Source organism: Oreochromis aureus, linkage group 14, assembly GCF_013358895.1.
Source record: "Oreochromis aureus strain Israel breed Guangdong linkage group 14, ZZ_aureus, whole genome shotgun sequence".
NCBI lineage: Eukaryota > Metazoa > Chordata > Actinopteri > Cichliformes > Cichlidae > Oreochromis > Oreochromis aureus.
In genome coordinates, this window is record NC_052955.1 from 32,797,704 (window position 1) to 32,817,755 (window position 20,052).

Here is a 20,052-nt window from a genome sequence, read left to right on the forward strand (position 1 = left end):
TTTTAAAATCCTCAGTAACATTAGTTGATTAAGCTGAGCTTAACTGAAGTAGATTAATGCATTTTTTTTTTTTTTATATTGGGTTTAAAAAACAAACAGATGGGCTTGAGGAAGTTGGCATGTGATAATTGATTCCATCCCGCTGGCTTAAAACCATAATTGCCTTCGGTGTCCCACTGGCGTGAACAAGGACCTGCACGCGCACACAGACACCCACGCCCCGTCCCCTGAGCCCCATTGTCCCTGGAGTTGCTCCAAAGCTTCTTATCTGTTAATCAGTGTGAAATTGTAGTCTTTACCTTCAGTGTCCACAAAAGGGCTCCCAACCACATGCATGCTAGTCAGTTGAGCTGTCCCTCCCTCTCAAGACAAAGTGTGCACCTGATCCTGGACTATGCTCGTTTGAGCACTTATTAATGGTGATGACGCCAAATTACCTGCTGATGAATTAACCTGGTGACTCATAAAGCCACAGCCCGTCTCCAACCCTTTGTTCTATATTTAAAGTTTTTACTGGACAACACATACGAGATACTGGGCCAGAAGTAATTTTATCAAATAATTTGTTGTACAGATATTTTTGTGAATTTTTCTTTTTTTTTTCTCTTAAGTACTTTGTGGGCTTTGTATCAAAAGATTGAAGCATTTTGACGTGCAACACCAAATCTGTAGGACTCCATGGAGGATGACTGCTCTGGAGAACTGAGATTTGATAAATCAGGCCTATGGTGAGGCCTGCAGCTCCACAACGCTATCATCAACTGCATATAAACATACCGTCAGTTACAGTGTTATAAACAGAGGCTAATCAGCGTTAGCTCGGTGACAAAGGAAAAAAAACTTTGTTTCCAAACTAATTGTTTTAGTCAAAATAAAAGGGCGCACATTGCCATATAAGGATATTAGTGTTTTCTCCTGCACTCATGCCAGTGACCAACTGCAGCCAAGTTGTTTGCACCCCTCCCGTTTGTCCTCCTCTCTTCACGTGTGAGACATGGTGCTGCCAGATTGTGTTGGCATGAGGAGTAGGAGGGATTACGTGTGTGCGCAGTCACTCATTACCTCCTTCAGAATAGATTACTACTCCGGTCTGCAGAGCCAGCGAGTAACAGTGGAAGCCTCTAAAACACTCAGCTGCACTGCATGGAGATGCCAGTGTGTATATGTGTGTGTAAGTCAATGTTGTCAAGTGATCTCAGGATTGTTTGCTGCAAAGTGACAGGCATTTTTTTCCATCCCCCTCTCTCTCTCATGCTCTTTTTTCCGTTCTTTTTTTGTGGGGGGGGGGCGGCCTAGTGTCCTCCTGCCTGTCTCACCTTGTCCCCCTCCTTGCGTACACGCAGCACACGCAGAGGCACGTGGACGCACTGAGCTCTGTCATGCAGGATACAGGGACATAAAGATCCCAGAATGACCCCAAAACAAGATACAATTCAGACAAGGAAGCAGTGCTGAAAAATCGTATAAGTTTTTTTTTTTTATAGTTGATGAATCATTAATGTTTAGAATGTACAATCTGTGTGTCAGAGCACCTATCAAATCAACACAGACGCGCTCCTAATTCACATAAAATATATGGATCGAAGTCCACATCTATCAATCTTTGAATCCAGGTGTTTTCAGTCCCAGTACTCACTTAATCTGAAGGGAAAACTAGCCATAGAAACATATTGCTTTTTGTACCATAATGTAAATATACCTTTTAATCAAGTTTATGGGAGCATAGCGCCTTGAGGAACTACAGTTTTTGCCACTTCGACATTGGCTTCAATTTTCAGCACTGTCTCTGAAACTACAGGAAATGACAAAGTGTCCTGAGGAGTTGAAAGTCAAAGATTTTGATATTAAACATTTTTTAAAAAGTCAAATATTTTTAACTTTTTGTTTTTAATGTCATTGCAAAGTAAATGTGGGGTTGTTAGAACAAAAAGGAGGACCCTATCATTTGTGCTAGATTCAGGACTCATATTTTTTCTGTAACACTGAGTAGGGATGCCCTGAATGTGAAATATCAACACCTTTTGTTTTGATTTTGTTTTTTTTCTGGCTTTCTATCATCTTTAAAAGTGCTTAAAAACACAATTTTTCTTTTTTTCATTTTCATTTTTTCATTAAGCCTGTGGAAAATGGATGTAATAAAAATATTGAAGGTAACAGCAAGATGTGACATCTTATTTGCAAATACTGATATTCAGCCAATATACCCATCAGTTCCTCATTACTGACTAATATTTATATCACATTAATATTTATATTACCACTGCAAAATATATCTAATGTATATCTCTTGTAGACTATTGTCCAGGTAGTATTTAAAAGCCTTACTAGCAGCATATTACATAATATCCGAATTATCATTTATCACCGTAGATCATGAAACAGACTACTACAGTGCCTCTTTGCAACATCTGCTCTGTGGGGCTTTTTTCTCTACGATGTGACATTTAATGATGATTAATGCATTCATTAAAAAAAAAAAGAGCAACAACGGGAAGAATCACTGATAATGAAAACACCTAGATGTTTGGTCATGCGTGATTTTCTCGCATGATTACTGATGGTGTGTTTGAGTGAGAGCGAGTATCTCACACACACACAAACACACACACGGAGCGCTTCCATCGTGTTCTCTGTCACACACTTCCCCTGTGTCGCCTCAGTATCCTTGCATAGCCTCGGCGTGACACTGCCTCTAATGTCTCCGTCTGCAGTGTACAGTAGGTATCACTGCACAGACACGAGAACACAATGGATGACAAAAATGTAAATGCAGGAGAAAATCGTGTGTGGTGGAAGAGTGAAAAAATGTTTGTGTGGTATGATGGGGAGGTGGGGGGGGGGGGGATAAACACGGTGATGGAGAGTGAGTGAGAGGGAGCCAGAGGGGGGAGGAGCAGAGAGATGATTCCTCGCTCTAATCCTCTAGACACACGCTCGGTCTGGCTGCCTACTGGCTCAGAGAGACAGAGGGAGAGAGACGGAGGCAGGTGGAGGGCGCAAACAGAGAGAAACCAAATGGGAAGGAAAAAAACAAGATGAAGGGAAGAAAGGAAAGGAGCGCTGCCTCTCGTAAAGCACGCTGACAGAAACAAACAGAGAGAGAGAGGCAGGGAGGAACTGGATAACCCAGCGACTCCGGCACTGTTTCTAGCAGAGGGAAGGAGGAGGAAGAGTGCGATGCTACAGTGCTGCTCTGCCTGAACCAAAGCAGGAGGGAAGGAAGGAGCAACAGAGAAGAGGAGGAGAAGGAATCCCTCGAAAAACAGCCTGAAGAGTGGACAGAGAAAGAGGATGGAGGAGAGGAGAACACGCAGAAACCCTTGGGTGCTCAGGCTCACATGAGTGTATGGACCTGTGCCCGGCCGGAGTTACTACAAGATGCTGTCAAAGAACGAGCGTGCGAGGGCGGAGTGTTAGTGTGCGAGTGATGGATGTCTGTTTGCACAAACTACGGCCGCTCCGCAAAAGTCAGCAGAAGTAGACGAGAGGCTCGTGTCTCTGTCAGAGCAGGTGTGTGCGAGTGTCGGTGTGAGAACATATGACACACCAGCTGTTTTAGGAGGTAAACAGAGCCGGGGTAGCCCAGAGGAGAGAAGAAGGAAGACACGTTCACGTGAGGAAGTGCATGAAAGGCGAATCGCACACGCGGAGTCAACCGGTTCAGAGTCGCAGTTAGTGGTGTGAGGAAAGCGTGGTGGACAGCACATTTAATAGAAGACAGGGAGTTTACAATGAGGTGTCACTGAGCTTCTCCGGGGTTCCTGACTTCTCTATACCAAACCAGCCACCTGAAGCCACTCCCTACCTCAACTCAACCCAACAAGTGGACTTGAACACTGAGAGACAAGGACTTGAACCCCAGCTGTCTGGGAAGCCCACCTGAAGTGGGGTCAGTCCTGACTTTCTGTGCCCAGTGGATGCCTCCTGACTCCAACCATGGGAGAATGGACCATCCTAGAGCGCCTCCTGGAGGCCGCTGTGCAGCAGCACTCTACTATGATTGGAAGGTAAGCTGTTGAAGACGTGAATGTTATCTTTTAATTGAAATTATGTGCATGTGTCCTTATCTATATGTGTTTCTACAGTATAGTAAGTGTGTGCATGCTGACTGTGAGTCCCTCGGTGCTCACATTCAGGTCCAGTGTGACGGGTTGCAGGTTGTGGGGGGTAGGTGGGTTAGTTTCTTTAATCCGTCTGAGTGATACGATGGGAGGGTTAGGCAGCCATGAGGACTGGTATTTGTCCACACAGAGGACTAAAACATTTACAATTCTGTCATTCCCAGTTTTTGCCATGTGCTTCTCCACGCTGATGCCCTCCTCCTCGTCTTAACATCAAGTTGGTTTCAGAAGGCAGCACGCTACACAAGCGTGACTCAGTTGACAATTTACCACAGTTTTTTTCACCTCGTCTTTTTCTGTCAAGTATGAGGTCATCTTCTTTATCTTTACCCACCCCCCCCAAAAAAAGAAAAAAATCCACGAGTCACAGCCGATCACAGCAGTTATGATTTATGCATTCTCCAACATGCCGAGATGTCTTGCATCTTAGTTTGAGTAACTCGTTCTCAGCAGCCGCAGGACGAGCAATTATTCATGAGCATTTTAGCTACCGGGGCACATTGGCTCTGTAAACATTATTAGGCACGTCTTAACATCAAGTAAAGGACGTATTCCTGAGTATGAAGGCTTCTCAGGGTATCTGTGAAACCGCAAGTTCAACTTAAGTTCATGAGAAACCATCTGAATTTGCAGTTTAAACCCATTCCCTCCAGCTACTGACTCACCCTTGCTAGTGGTACTCTTGAATTATTGAGCAAATGAATGTTGGGCAGTTTATAAAGTAAACGATGCGTGGGGTTTGTTTTTTTTCTGGATGAGTCTTCTTCTGCTTACAAAACTGAGTGTGAAGTTTGTCGTGTTGACTTGAAGCTTGATTTTGAGAGTCAGACTGGTCGGAGTCGTTTCCTTTGGTGTTATGATACACGGTTTGTCAGCATTTGCTTTCCCTCATTCATGAGACCCTGGGAGCACACTGTCCTTCATCATCTAGGCTAGTCATAATGGCTGCGGGGTCTCAGCGAAAGAGCGGGAAAGAGAAGAGACAGAGAGGGTAGCTAAGGAGAAACTCTCAAAAAGAACAATGAGATCTACAGAGGCAGTCAAAGAAAAGGGTAAAAATTAAACAAATCAAAAAGCAGAGCAAGACAACTTGGTTACGAAGTAGAACGGGGATGAGGAGAACCGACAAGCGGAGTGCGAGATGTGGGAGACACGAAGCAGATGACGGAGAAAGAGTAAAAAGACCGAGTGAAGGCGAAGGCAGCGGGGAGCGCTTATTCACAGACAAGCGAGCAGACACATGGCTTCAGTCTGCAGGGCGTTGGTAGGAAGCCAAGAGGAGTCTCGTCACGAGATGGTGCTGCATGTCATGACCTAAGCAGAGCAAGCAGGACACCCAGAGGCTCAGATCATCTTTGCACAGATTATATCTATTCTACAGACAGCTGAAATGTTCAGAACACAGGAAGAGCCCATTAGAAGTTCAAAAAGAAAATAGCCAAACATTCACATGGGCTCACCAGCAGACCTTTCTGACTTAAGTTGCATCTGCTCTGGTTCAATGAGTACACTCACTCTCGATACCCTTATGGCAATATTTATAGCAAGTCTGCAAATTATAGCACCTGAAAAGTTCCCACATATCTACAGACAACAAAAGTTAAAACAAAATCTTTCTGATAAAACTGAGGTGGTACTTTTTTTAATAAAGAAATTTTTATCATGAATACACCACCATCACTATCCAAGCTAAGGGGTCCTTCTCCTTGTTGTGGTGTGCTTGGTTTAACTACCAAAATGCCACTAATGGAAATTTGGGCAAGCCTCATTATGTATGATTTAGACTTCTGCAGGAAATTTACATTGTGAATTGACGATGAAACTGGAAAACCCCTTTTAACACAATAACTTCACATTAGCACAGGGGTGTCCAACTCCAGGCCTCAAGGGCCGGTGTCCTGCAGGTTTTAGATGTGTCCTTCATCCAACACAGCTGATTTAAATGGCTAAATTACCTCCTCAACATGTCTTGAAGTTCTCCAGAGGCCTGGTAATGAACTAATCATTTGATTCAGGTGTGTTGACCCAGGGTGATATCTAAAACCTGCAGGACACTGGCTCTTGAGGCCTGGAGTTGCCCACCCCTGCATTAGCACTAGTTTTTTAATATGTAGAGTTCATGCTGTGGCAGGACCTAATGGCGATCTTTTCCTAAACCCAACCCTTTTGGTTCCTGAAGCTAACAAAAGCAAAAGTGAACAGTAAGCAAAAAGAGGGCTCCCACTCAGAATATGAACTCCAGTCTTCTGATAGACAGTCACCACTAATGCCTAAAGTGGGGATTATGTTTTCTCTCTCTGTGAGTTTGCTAGTCTCTGCTTGGGTCCCAGTGATGTCAATGTCATCATGAGACAGTTAGCGAGAGGGTTCATGCGAGAGTCTGCATGCCTGCCTGTTTTTTGTGGCTGCGTGGACTCGTCTGCGAAGAATTTACATTACAATGCACAACTATGCATGCGGCCAGGCAGCGGATTTCAAACTAGTATAGGAACGACTACTCGCCTGTCAGGTCTCCAGCTGTCCGCAACCAAGTATAACTAAGGCTTTAAATGCACCTTCCTGTTCTTTCAATCAGGAACATTTTTTTGTTGGCATCTAACATTGCAGCAGTTATTACATAATGGCACTGACATCAAAGAACACCTTGTGCATATGTGCAAGACCCCAGCGACTTTGACAGAACGGCAGTATTTGATGCCCTAGGATTGAGCACAGGTTAGAAGTGGGTTAAAGGCTGCTGTTATATCAGCATTTGAATTCCAATCCCAAGACACAAAGCCATGTCCCAATAGACATTTTTGCAAAGACAGATATTGCTATCTGGTGGAGAGAAAGTTTCAGGTTTCAGGCACTTCCACTCTTGTAATTTGGAAGCAATGTCCATTTTTTATAGTGTCTACGATGGCATCAATGTGAATATAAAGAGGCAATTTAAAGTTTCAACCCCAAACCGAAAACACTGGGTGACATCAGTCTGTGTTTACTGTAGAAGTGTTTTTGGAACTACTTTGTCCTCCACTCTCACATTGTTTGACATACTGACAGACTGTGTAATGACCAGCTGATTGATAAACAGCTTTGCCTTTCTCAGGCAGTCTTGCCAACCGACCGCTTATTTTCGTTGCTTCTGGTGGGAGTGACTCAGATATTTATTCACTCATCATGAGATACACAGTCTGTTTATCGGAAATCTCAAACACATTGCTGTTTATCTCAGTCATAGTGGAGGACATTTTAGCAACTTGTCCAATTAAAAAATGGATGAACATGGGGATTATGTCTGTTGTTTACTACGGCAAATTGACCAGCAGTGTAATGATTTGGGTGCTTTGAAATATGTAGTCACACTTCAGGTGGGTGTTTGTGAGCAAGTTTGGGCTGGCGCTGTGGAAGTCAACCACCATGTGACTGCTCTTAAGTGTCAGTTTAACTTGCTGGCTGGGGCTGCTACTGCTTCAGGTTCGGCAATGGATGTGCAACCACTGGACGCAACAAGAGACCTGGAACTGTATCTATCATTGGTACTGCAGCTGTGAGTACTATAAAAACTGTGAAGACTAAATTAGTAATTGTGCTCGCCACTAAATTTGCCACAGATCTAGAAACGCGTTCTCTGTATCTTAAAGAGAAACTTAATTGAGATGTCACCCACCAGAAAATTGCCAATATATGCAGCAAGCTCAGTTTTTTCAAGGTTACTGCTGAATGTAATGACATTAGTGAAATGTACAATCCTGAAATCTGGCCTAAAGGGGCTCTGGTCAAACAGTGCATCCAGCAGGGGAGATAATTGTGTCACCTGGTGTTAACATATTAGCATGATGATGTCTCTTCGGGTATTGTCTCACAACTGTGGTGGCCTGCGTTTGGAACAGGGAATAAAGCTCGACATATCGTTGGACAGTTTGCTTGCAGAATGGGACATTTTATGTTTGCAAGAGACATGGTTACTTAAAAAAGGCTTGGAAAAACTTAACTACCTTTCCAAAATTTGATGTCAGCACAGCAATAGTCAGAGACAGAATAGCAGGGTGTGACTGTGCTTTGGGGCAAAAAAAAAATGATGCTGTGATAAAGTCAGACTGGATGATCAGCTGGTGTATTAGTATAAAATATACACAGAATAACAATAGTTTTGTTATCCTTAATGTTTATACTCCCTATACTCTTTCAGCCATGGAAACAAGGTCCAGAGTTTGAACAGAAGAAACTTGGGAATTCCAGATATAAGTATGCTATTCGTTTTATATCTAAATGAAAAAATTATGACTCTATAGCCAGGACAATGCTGAGTAACAAAGTCACAGATTTTTGGTTGAAGATGTTTCTGGGGCAGATAATCTTGCAGCATTATGGAGACAGCATTACATTACTGCATTATGGATCACATTACTGCAGCACATCCAAAAAATGCTAGTTTAAGCTCTTTTAGCACTCTGTTTCACTGGTTTTGTGATCCATACCAAACTCAACGTTGTGTATTTTGCTTTTCCCAGTTATTAAGGACAAAGCTGGAAAAGTGAGCTGACTGGATGATTATAGGCCGACCACACTAGCCAGTATTTTATCTAAGGTTCTAGAAAGAATCCTGCTTGATAAAGTGTGTATATATCTTCTCTGGATAATCAGTTTAGTTTCAAGTATGGTATCAACATGTGTATATGTGGACTTACGAAAACAGTGAACTTGTATAGGACCAAAAATTCATCAGTCCTCATGTGTTTTATTGATGTGTGTAAAGCTTTTGATTGAGCAAACCACAGGAAACTATTGGTAAATTTAAACAGTGGGTTCCTGGGTACATTGTGAGGGTTCTCTTTTACTGGAATGCTCATCAGTAGATCCAGAAGGTGCATGTTGCATCCAAAGATGCAATGAGAATCCTCCTTAAAATACCCAGAGGGGGAAGTGCAAGTCAGATGTTTGTAACTGTAGGTGTTTGTACTTTTAAAGCACTTTTAAGGAAGTTAATGTTCACTTTTATAGAAAGTTTGAATGGTTCTGCTAACAGTATAATTTCAGCGCTCATGAATCCCACTATGAATTTTTCCTGTTACTCATCCAGTCTAATGAATCAATGGTTGAAGTGTTTGTGTAAACTGATTTCTTATAATTGCGCTATGTGTAATGTCATATTTGTATTTATTGTAGATTATATTTAGAATATTGTTTCATGTTTTAAATATATTTTTTTTAAATTATTTTTTTATGTTGTGCTTTTTCTGTGTAATCATGGACTTAAGTCTCTTAATAAAGCTTGTTTCCATCAGTCCTAAACCCATTTGTCTCTCCCCTGCTATTTTCCTTCATCTCATTGGTCACTGAAGGTGGCGTCCTGTGAAAGGAAGCACTGGACAGGTTGCTGTCCCTAAGGCGATGCCAGCGTGTGCCTGAGTCGATTTGTCATACATGAGTCACGCACCCATTAGCGGTAATATAACACTCCTTCGTGTAAGAATACACACGACCCTGACTGTAGAGTCCCTTCTACAGTCAGGGTTTATATGTGTGTGTGTCTACAGAAACATTCAGGCTGTACGTAAAACATGAGCTCTGGTGTACTTTGGGAGCAGATCATGTGCGCTTGCTTTAGTTCTGCCTGCGAGTGTGTGTGTTCTTGTGTATTCACCTGCTAGCAGTGATTTATTCTTCCCATTACGAGCAGCGGCCCAGGTGTAAATCGAGTTCTCCGGGATCACACGATGGACTGTGGCACTGCCTTTTGGTACACACAGCCTCTGAACACAAGCTGTGATATAACACTCGCCACTTAACTACTGTCAACACATCACTCATTCTGTCGCTATGGTCCTCCTTCCATATGCGGAAGTCTCATTTGTCAGCTGCCATTGGCCAGCGCGGGACTGCTAAACATGCAAGTCCATCCTCCCACCTCCTAATATTGATCTCCAATAATCTAATGGAAAGTGGCGCTTGATAGAAGACAGGTTGCTTAATGAAACAGACTTTCAGGCCTGTCCATTTGCAATATAAATGACCTCATGGGTTTAACTGACTGAAATGTTAAGTGAGCGATTAAACCTCTAAGTACCTCATTGACTTTTTGCCTGTTAACATAAACCTTGATATTAATTAGCAGGCCAAATATTTATTCTTACAATGGCTTTCTCAATGATCCACCCCAAAGACAGTAAAATAAAAGTTCAAGTGTCTCTTCACAATCAGCATCACCATTTATGAGCTGCAGTGTTAAACAGGTCCATTGACAGCCCTAATAGGCATGACTAGAGACAATACAAGAAAGAAGCGCCGACCTCAAAGGATCCAGAATAAAAGCAAAAAATTGAAAAAACCAACACTAAAATGAAAGTTCATAAGATAAAAATATCTAGAAGCAAGAGACAAAACATGACTCTATGATACTAATAGTTCAAAAACATGATCCTCTTCATCTTTCAATTTTTTTCAGAATCTGTTGGGAAAAAGAACAACCTTAATCAAGCATTTGCATGTCTTTCTATCAGACATTCACTCTCTGGAGCCATCAGGATAAGTTCTTCTGGCTGATTTTCAGTCCTTATGTTGAGCCTCTTTAGGTGACACTGCTCGCTCTTGGCTGCCTGACAGAGGAGCCGATCTGCCGTGTATTTATGGAATAAAGAAGTTGCATTTGATCTAATTTTCTCATAAATAATTTACTTCTATGACTTCAGTAAATTCTTTAGCTTAGCAAAATCAACAGATAATGCAGCACTCTGAAGAAGCTGCTCTCAAAGTGAATATTTAAATATCTAATTTTCAAATACAACATGACTTTTCACATTTTTACAGAAAATTACACTCTTTTGCATATTTGGAGGCTAATGCTGTTATCTGCACATCAGCTATAGAGAAAATAACAATATTAATCAATTTTATATCAACTATATCATTTGTAATATATTGTATTTTTAAATTTAGTTTGGTACTTACTGTCTTTAAGCAACTCTGACCACATAGTTCTTTGGGATTAATAAAGTATTCTGATTCTGATCTAAGGCCGGATTTAGACTTCTGTGAGGAATCTTTGTAGAGGCTATGACCAATGTTACTGCCGACATTTATGCTTGTGCTGCTACATTATTAATGTGTTAATTACCATGTGGTCGTGTCCTGGTGTTTTATATGCAGTGCAGGCTGAAATAAACGAATAAAATGCCGGGACGTTTTTCCCTGCTGGTTCCTGCTTTTTGTTGTTTATTTTGGGGGCAAACATATTTGTCCTTCCAGTTTTTCCACTTCTTTGTACATTTCCTCACATTCATTTGGATAGTTTTTACAGTCCACTTCTGGGAATTTGCTGACATTTGTGAGTCCTCATATTGATGCTATGGTTATTACACCTTACATTGAGATGATGATGGTTATTCTCACTCTGTGAAAAGTAGATGCAAATGCAAAGGAGGAACTGTCAGTACTGAAGAGAACAATCCCAGAAGTCGCGAGGTGCATCGACCTGATGTGTAGTTACATTTCTAGTCCTAATCTGTTTAACCCTTTCATGGATGAATTATGACAACCTCAATCAAGTATTTTTATTCATCTTTAGGCATGAAAAAAAGATTTTTGAACTTCATTATTTAAACATGTACTTTTCTAAGAGTTTGTTACATGTCCACTTAGGTGGACAACATACATTTTGACTTATGAATTTGGTGTGGAGTGACACATCAGTGTCCGATGTAGTGGTTTATGTGCAAGTATAACATCAACACTGACACAAATACAAGAAAACAGCCTTTGAATAGCTGTCCACTATAATGACCACTATGCGTGAAAGGGTTAAATTCCCAAACTGTAGTTCGTTCAGCTCTCGTTGTTTCTGCTTTAAAAAAATGTAAAGCATTTACTGTAAGCCTGACCAAATGCACCCAAAGGTTTTCAGACACTGTTAGATGATCTGACGAGCACTTTGTCTAGAGCATTTTGAAGCCTTCAAACTGCTTAGATGTGCATTTCAAGTAGGCCTCGCAGCTTCAGTTCATTAGCTTCTCCCTTAAGAAGAAAAGATGATGGAGGATTTCATTTGATCTCAGCGTGTCTGTGCACATGCAGACTTTTCAGCAGGTGCTTATCAATACTGTATGTTTCCAGTCAAGGTTTCCATCTCGTTCTTGACAAAGGCCTGCTCTCTCAGTGGGATTCCTCAGCACTGCTCTTGTAAATCTCTAGAGAGTTTACTCAGGGAGCTCATCCATATATATGTGTGCATGTATGTGTGTATGCCACTTTTCAGCACAGTCCAATTCATGCATTAAGCTAAAACCAATATTTATTAGTGACCTTTGTTAACTGCAACTCGATGCGTCTCTGTTTGGTGGCAAGTTGCAGCTCTGTCGTCACATGACCTTTAGATCATGGTGCATTTATTTAGCAAGTCCCTGTGGAGCACTCGCAACCCCATGGAGGCTACGCTCGATTTTGTTTGTACATAATTAGACTCAGCTCACAAATGATGCTATATTGTAGGAAAAAAAGGAAAGAGGCTGCGATATCGTGTCGCTTGCGGCAGATTCCCCTGCGAGACTGTTAAAAAGACACTCTAACAGGGAGCCAAGTGAGACCGCCAACATGTATTCCCTCCATCCCTCTCTGTCTCTGCTTTCACACTTCCTTCCATTCATATGTAATGACCCCTGAGATGCTGCCGGCTGTAATGTCAGCGCCTTCACGGTGCTACCACACAACACTTATTAAAATGACCTCACATGTTATATTGCCAGATTATGAATTACTGATGGGAGTAAGACTCGTGCCATTCCTGCTACATTAGATGGCTCCTACACAGCTGCTGATAAAACTTTAATTACATGCAGCATCTGGAAATGAAATGTCAAACAAAAGTTTATTATTGAAGGTGCCTCACAAGTATGCATTAGTGTTCCTTCTAGAGATACAAATATCCTGGAAATGAGCCCTCAGAGCAGGAAAGAGCTGCTCTTTAGCTGCTCACAGCCTTTCATGGCTGGAATACTACAACCAGCCTCCATTGGGATTACTATAGAGGCAGAGTTGTAGCTGGGGGAGAAAAAGAGAGCAACTGCATGTAATTACGCAGCTTGTGTTCTCATTTCTTTTTGCTTACACCTCGTATCTACTTCCTCCCCCATCCTCTCGCTGTACCCCAGCTGCGTATTCTTCCTTGCTTCAATCTCACGCTCCACATATGCTAAGGTCAGGGTTGACATGGCATTTACTGTCATGGTCCTGGGTCTTTGACCGAGCACCCACACTGCGTGCTTAACATTGATATTTTCTTAATGTATTTTCTAGAGATGGACCGATCCGATATTAGGTATCGGTATCAGTCCGATACTGACCTAAATTACTGGATCGGATATCGGCGAAAAATAAAAAATGTAATCCGATCCATTAAATATCAAAAAAGCATCTCACAAAACTTGCAACACGGCGTAACTCGGCTCATAACCGTAGCACGTTGCAGCAGTATGCGTCACGTGATAGAGCGGCTGTGTGTATTTGTAGCCTCGCTACCAAACCAGCAATTCATCTCTGAGGAAGTTATCCCAGAGAGAAGTAAAGCAAGTGTGTAAGTTCATCTCTGAATGTTTGTAAAGCGTTCCCATGTTAAGCTTAACAACCGATATATGGAGCGACTGCCTCTCTCTCTCTCCCTCTCCTGCTGCTACTTCAATCGTGAAACTGATCAATGATCAGCTGATCGGCTTTTCTGTTGCGAGTCCGTCTCTCTTGTTTGTTTATCGCCCACTTCGCGCCAGAAAGAGGAAACCAGCGGCTGAACAACAGCAGCACGTTTAACCTTGATAAGCTGTTGTTAGAATTTATTTAATATTACTTTCTACACCAGGATCCTTTTCACGTAGCTGACGGCTGGTAACTGTGCAGGGGCGGATCTAGCAAAGCTTAGCCAGGGGGCTGATAGGGCATGAACAGGGAAAAGGGGGCACAAAGACATACTTTTCTTTCTTATTCTCATTTAAAATGTCTAGCTTTTAATAAATAATTATCTGAATCTTACACCCAAAGTTTTAATCTGATGTAAAATGTATAGAAGTCCATTACTGTATATAGTAGCTGTTAAGTCTAATATACCCTAGTAAGCTATAGTAGTTTTTCCTTTGGGAAAGTACCATCTGTGAATTCTGCAATTCTGTTGAAGAAAGATGTTGAATCTATTTAATTATTCTTGAAAAATAATTTGTTTCTGTGCATTTTTTTTCACACTGCATCAAATTAAAGTTGATTACATCGATTAAGCATCATGAGGTGGAGGGTGGGGGGTGGTTCCCTATTTTTTTTTTTTTTTTTTTTTTTGGGAGTTTGCAACCCTATTAGTTAGGTTGCTTAATATTTCTGCTAAGTACTCTTTAAAATACCAGGATAGGGAGGATGGAGTAGGTTTAAGTTAGGTTTTAAGTTAGGTAAGGTTTACTAGATTGATCAGTATTGCTGAACTATGAAATATTTTGGGTGCAGTGTATTTTTTACACACAGGTATAACAGAATAGCTTTAGTGTTGTTGTTTATTTAAACTTGAGTATGAACTTATACAAAATGCAGCAAGATATTAAAAAAACAGTTTTATTGATTAAAAACACACTATATCGGATTGATATCGGTATCGGCAGATATCCAAATTTATGATATCGGTATCGGACATAAAAAAGTGGTATCGTGCCATCTCTAGTATTTTCATTAGCGTACTTAGTCTCAAGCTCGTAGTTCATGAATATAGTCTTATTATTCTGCATTCCTTGAGTTTCAATTTGTTTCTAACTCCCTTTTGTTTCTTGTTAAATCTTCTTTTGCTTGATTGGTTACACCTGTTTTATTTACCGACTACCTAATCAGCCTTTGTGTATTTTAATGCTCAGATTGTGTCTGTCCTTTGTCGCATTGTCCCTGATTGCTGTTCACTTTCTTGCTCTGTTTTCTCTGAGGAATTTATTCCAAGTGATTTTGAATATTTGGATTCAGTTCAGCTAGGGTTTAAAAAAACATTTCTAAACAGCATTAAAGGATGATTTTGATTTTAAATACTGTGTACTGGATTTGGGTTTCACAGCTGCCCATGACATTTACAGGCTGACAGCTTACTGGTTACACTGTAAGACATCATTGAAGGTAGATGATAAACCTGTACATTAATGCCAATCTGCTTTGTGCATCTAGGAGGGCATCAATTTATAAAAACATCTCAAGGGTGGAGGGGATGAAGATTAGAGCAGGGGTCAAAGTTCAGAAAGAATTCACCTTGCAGAGCCTCATAGGGAAGCTGTCCCTGTTGGGGTGACTCAGCAAGGCTTATGGGTTTAGTGTTAGCACCTCACTGGAGGACGGAGCAGGTCAGTGTTAGAATAATACTGGAGGGTTAGTTTAACCTGGACAATACCGCACACACACACACACACACACACACACAAAAACATGGGATCCACCCTGGAAAAATGGCTATCTAAGGCAATTTAGTCTTATCTTCATTTATAAGATATTGTTTCTTTTTAAAGCACTGCTACATTAACTTTGGTACCCTGCTGTAAAAAGTAATTATAGTTGAAATATCTAGAAGGCTTTATTGTTACTTATCATATATGTGCTTGTTAGCTCTAGACTGATACATTTTTCTAGCCTTCCAGGCAGTCATTAGCTTCGTATCACTTGAGAACAGTGCAGTGAAAATCATTTTTGCCAACAGCAGTGTAAATCCAACTTGCAACTGAATCCATAGCAGTTATCATATGGTTTGCTCTACTTTTTACAAAATGGAGTGGAAAGCAGAACCAGTTGTGTCCCTGGTGGTGCATCCACGCACTTCTGATTCACCTTCAGTTATTAAGAACCACCTGCCGGTATCCACTATTGTGTTGTCACAAAGTCAATACTTGAAAACCCACCTGAGAAAAGCAGTCCCTGTGCTCATCTGTATTACTGCATGATACTCAGAGTGATGTAATGAATTATTTATCATAAACAAACTTCACATCACTGCATGCTGGTTTTCATGCTTTATCGGCACAAGCTGAATCCAAAGTAAAGCAAACATTCCACCTTTTGGATCCCTGATTTATTTTTTTTTAAAAGCCAGACAATGAGTTTAAACTACAAAAATCACCTCTACCCACAGTAAATGTGGTTTTGGGGTGTTGATGTAACTCACAGACTGTAAATAAAAGATGGATAAGATGATGGACCATGAGGTAATCCTCTAGTGGATTCTCATTGTGAAGCTGCAAATGGTTGGTTGGTTTTTCAGGGCCAGAAGTGACCATATTTAGACTGCCAAGTTATTTAGCTAATGTGAGCTATCCTAGTCAGAAAGCTGCATCCATAGACAGATACAAAGATTTGCTCATTGCCCTGTTGGATGACCTAGTTTCAGGTTATGCTTTTCAGATTCTACTTTGCTGTACAGAGGAGGTCATAGACGACTCAGTAACGCTAATGTGCTGGGGGGTCTTGTGGGTGCAAAACAAGCCCAAATTATTACCCTTTACTACAGTGTTTGACAGCTTCTATGATGTGTCCATGGAAACCCTTTGGAAAGTTGTGCCTTTTTTGGCTTCCGTTTCAGAAGCCATTTACTTTTCTTAAGTCAGACTTTGTCCTGCTAAATCTTTTTGACCTTTTTTGGAGGATTGTCTCGTATAACCAGGGATGCACATAAGTGGTCCGCAGGGTCGCATTCGCTGTCAAAATAAAAGACGCGCACCAGATAAGAAGTTGCAACGTGCGTTTGCGTACATAAGATTTTCTGGAGGAGGACAGACATTTGTTTAGAACTCTTAAAGATGTCGAAGAAGCAAACTCCTTTAAGCAATTACTTTGGTGTTCCTCCAAAGAAATGTCAAAAGGAGTCCAAACTGCAAAAGAAGCGCGTATTCTCGAAAAAGTGGTTGCAGGAGGTGAGCTGGCTTCAAACAAATGATGAATGCACAGAGATGTGGTGCAGAATATGCTGTGAAAATCCCACTCTAGCGATCAAAAACAGTGCCTTTTATATGTACGCAAACGCGCGTTGCAACTTCTTATCTGGTGTGCGTCTTTTATTTTGACAGCGAATGCGCCCCTGCGGACCACTTATGTGCACCCCTGCGTATATAACAACATTGTCACCACCTTTTCCACCTCAAGGTGAACTTGTTTCCTTATACAAATAAATGGCAGTATAGTGGTAAGCAGATAGTATGTGAATTGTAGGCAGTGAGCATGACCCCAAGGATTTGCAAAAAGTCTGATTCACTTTTTTATCATCACTTTTTTTACTTTTTGTGCAGGATAAGAACATTTCCTTATGCATATTAGTGACTGAGTCACTATTGTTCTACAAGTCTTTTTGGTTTATTCAGATAAACTTTGCAAACCTAAGCCATGCTGCCATGTTCTTTGTAGAGAGAAAAGTCTAATGGCAACGCTTCCAAACTAGCCACACTTGTTCAGTCTTTTTCTAATTGTTCTGTCATTAACTTTAACATTTAACATGTTAACTGAGGCCACTAGAGTCTGAGATGTAGCTTTTGCATTTTCCCTAAGCAATACTCGGTCCGACCTCGGAGTGAATTTGCTGCCACGTCCAATCCTGGGGAGGTTGCGGCATTGTGTTAACACATACCTGAATGCTCCAGACCAGCAAACTGCCAAGGCTTCTGCTTTTACAGCAGTGGTCACGCTTTCTAATTATCAGTAAATCAAATGCATTTGATTAGCAGCACTTGGCTGCTACCTCTACTCTTAATTCCTGTGGAAACAGTAAGGTTGTACTTAACGTTGTCCAGGACTGGACATAAAAGTCCTGTGAAATCTTACTTCTTCACATGATTGTATTTAAGGCACTCCTATGCATCTAAACACAGCTGTTACCAAGGGTGACAGTTGTGTTTGAAATATTTAAACATTTGATTACAGTGGAACAAATTCCCGTGTAGGGCCACCCAGAATATCTGTAAGTGTATAGTGCACGCAGCGCTTACAAAACACAGTGAATCTGTGATTTAATGATAATGAAATGTCATTAAAACTCATCCTTGCCTGGCTGTTTTCAGTGCTATAAAAAGGTTAGGAGCAGGGGAAAAAAAGCAACTTACATAAAATATGAGGGCTAAAATTACAACAAATATCTATCTTTGATCTTTGTTTGGAACAAAGCAGAGCGTCAGCTTTTGATGTTCTCTCACTTGGGTCTATTTTTGTGAGCTTGGGGCTGTGAGATTATTGTCTTATTTATACAATATGCTTTTGTGAGACACGACTAAGAGCATTATCATGCCGGTTTTGTAAAGACGGTCTTCCATTTTATTTGATTGATCATCATGTTTGTCTGTTGATCAGATAAAACCACTCCTCTACACATCACCATGTATCCTGTTATCTCATCCCATCTCGCTTTTTGAAGATGAAAAGGATATTCTTCTGACACTGATTTATCCCCCTTGCACCCCACACAGCAACTCCCATCTTCAACTGCATCTTAACACTTCACTCAGATTACTGTTAGGACCACTTGGTTTGTGGTCGATCCATCTGTTTCTGGTGTTTATAGTGTGCGTGTTTGTGATGACTATTCCTCAGAGGCAGTATCAGCTTCTGCACAGTGCGACTGACTCAACACGAATAAACAAATAGCGAAAGTGCACACACCTTACACCTTGCTAAGACACACACGATCTCTGTCAGGACTAACATGCTGCACCATCTGATTCACTGCCTTCTCACACAAATGCCCCTTCACACACATGTGCGCACTCATAACCAGATGGTCATCCAAATATACAAACATGTGCGTAAGCTTGCAGTGCGGTTACTATATTTACTCATCACTCAGGGGCAGGAGCATACACATAGACACGCTTTCTCACACGAACGTACATGCTGCCAAAACTGTCACAGTCCCCATGTCTGCAGCTGATCATATCAGCAAGCAGATAAGGGGTGACAATGCATTCACACCTCGGCACACACACACTCCACGAAACACAATCCCATTTGCAGATTCTTCAATTAAGCGGTGAGGCAGAGCTGCAGGGAGCGCACTTTATTCTCAGCAGTAGGCTGCATTTGCACCACTCTCGTAGCTAATTATAAAAAAAGAGATACTTGGTAGACAGTGTTGTGAGGTGAATACAGATAAATTTAGACTTCACAACTTGTAGAATGACAGCAGAAAAGACTTGTGATGCTGGCTGCAATTTACTGGAGAAAGCTGTGTCTCCCAACAGGCATCTGTGTGGCATTTATCAAGGCTCCATTCATATCACATCACATGGTTTCGATAGAAGCTTTTCACTTCAAGCTTTCTGACAACAAATAGCATGTGAAATCTTAATGGGAGAGCTTAGCAGGGAATGGAAAGAAATAGTTAACTCTAGGCAATTATCACTCAGTTATTTCTATTTAAATGAAAGGCTAAGAAAACATATGTATTTACTACAGGCAGTTTGTGATCACACCTCTGAAAATCAGGATAAAACCATAGACTGTATATGAAAGATGGACACAGTTGTCTGTTGCCATTTTTAAGGCAGCCATGCACTATATTTTATTCCTAAATGAAAAAGCTAAATAAAACAAAATAAACATCTTGCTCTTTCTATCTGCAGTTTGCATATTAGTGTGGGTTCTCTCCAGGTACTCTGGCTTCCGTCCACAGTCCAAATAAGTGCAGTTAGGTTAATTAGTGATTGGCCATAGGTGTGAGTGTGAATGGTTGTCTGTCTCTCCGTGTTAAGGCCCCAGTATACACTGCAATGGTCCCTTTGCTTGCTGCCGCAACATCATCTCATAGTTACTTGCTTCTATCTCATCGACTTTGTCTGTTTTTTTTGCAAAATTTTTTCCACAAACTCAGTTTTTCAAAATGTTCCAACATGTCGCTCAGTATATCTGTATATCTCTGAGCTTCTGTATTAGAATCAGTGTTGGGACTAACGCGTTATTAAGTAACGCGTTACAGTAA

At 41.2% G+C, this 20,052-nt stretch overlaps 1 protein-coding gene across 1 annotated transcript in view; it reads left to right on the top strand.

The window, feature by feature from the left end:
- The first annotated feature begins 2,984 nt into the window (after positions 1 to 2,984).
- The window catches only part of LOC116321622 (gap junction delta-2 protein), a 30,243-nt gene continuing 13,175 nt past the window's right edge, over positions 2,985 to 20,052 (top strand). Inside the window, exon 1 of the mRNA XM_031741520.2 lies at positions 2,985 to 4,007. Within this exon, the coding sequence (XP_031597380.1) occupies positions 3,937 to 4,007 (71 nt within the window). The 5' untranslated portion in view covers positions 2,985 to 3,936. The remainder of the gene's footprint in view (positions 4,008 to 20,052) is intronic.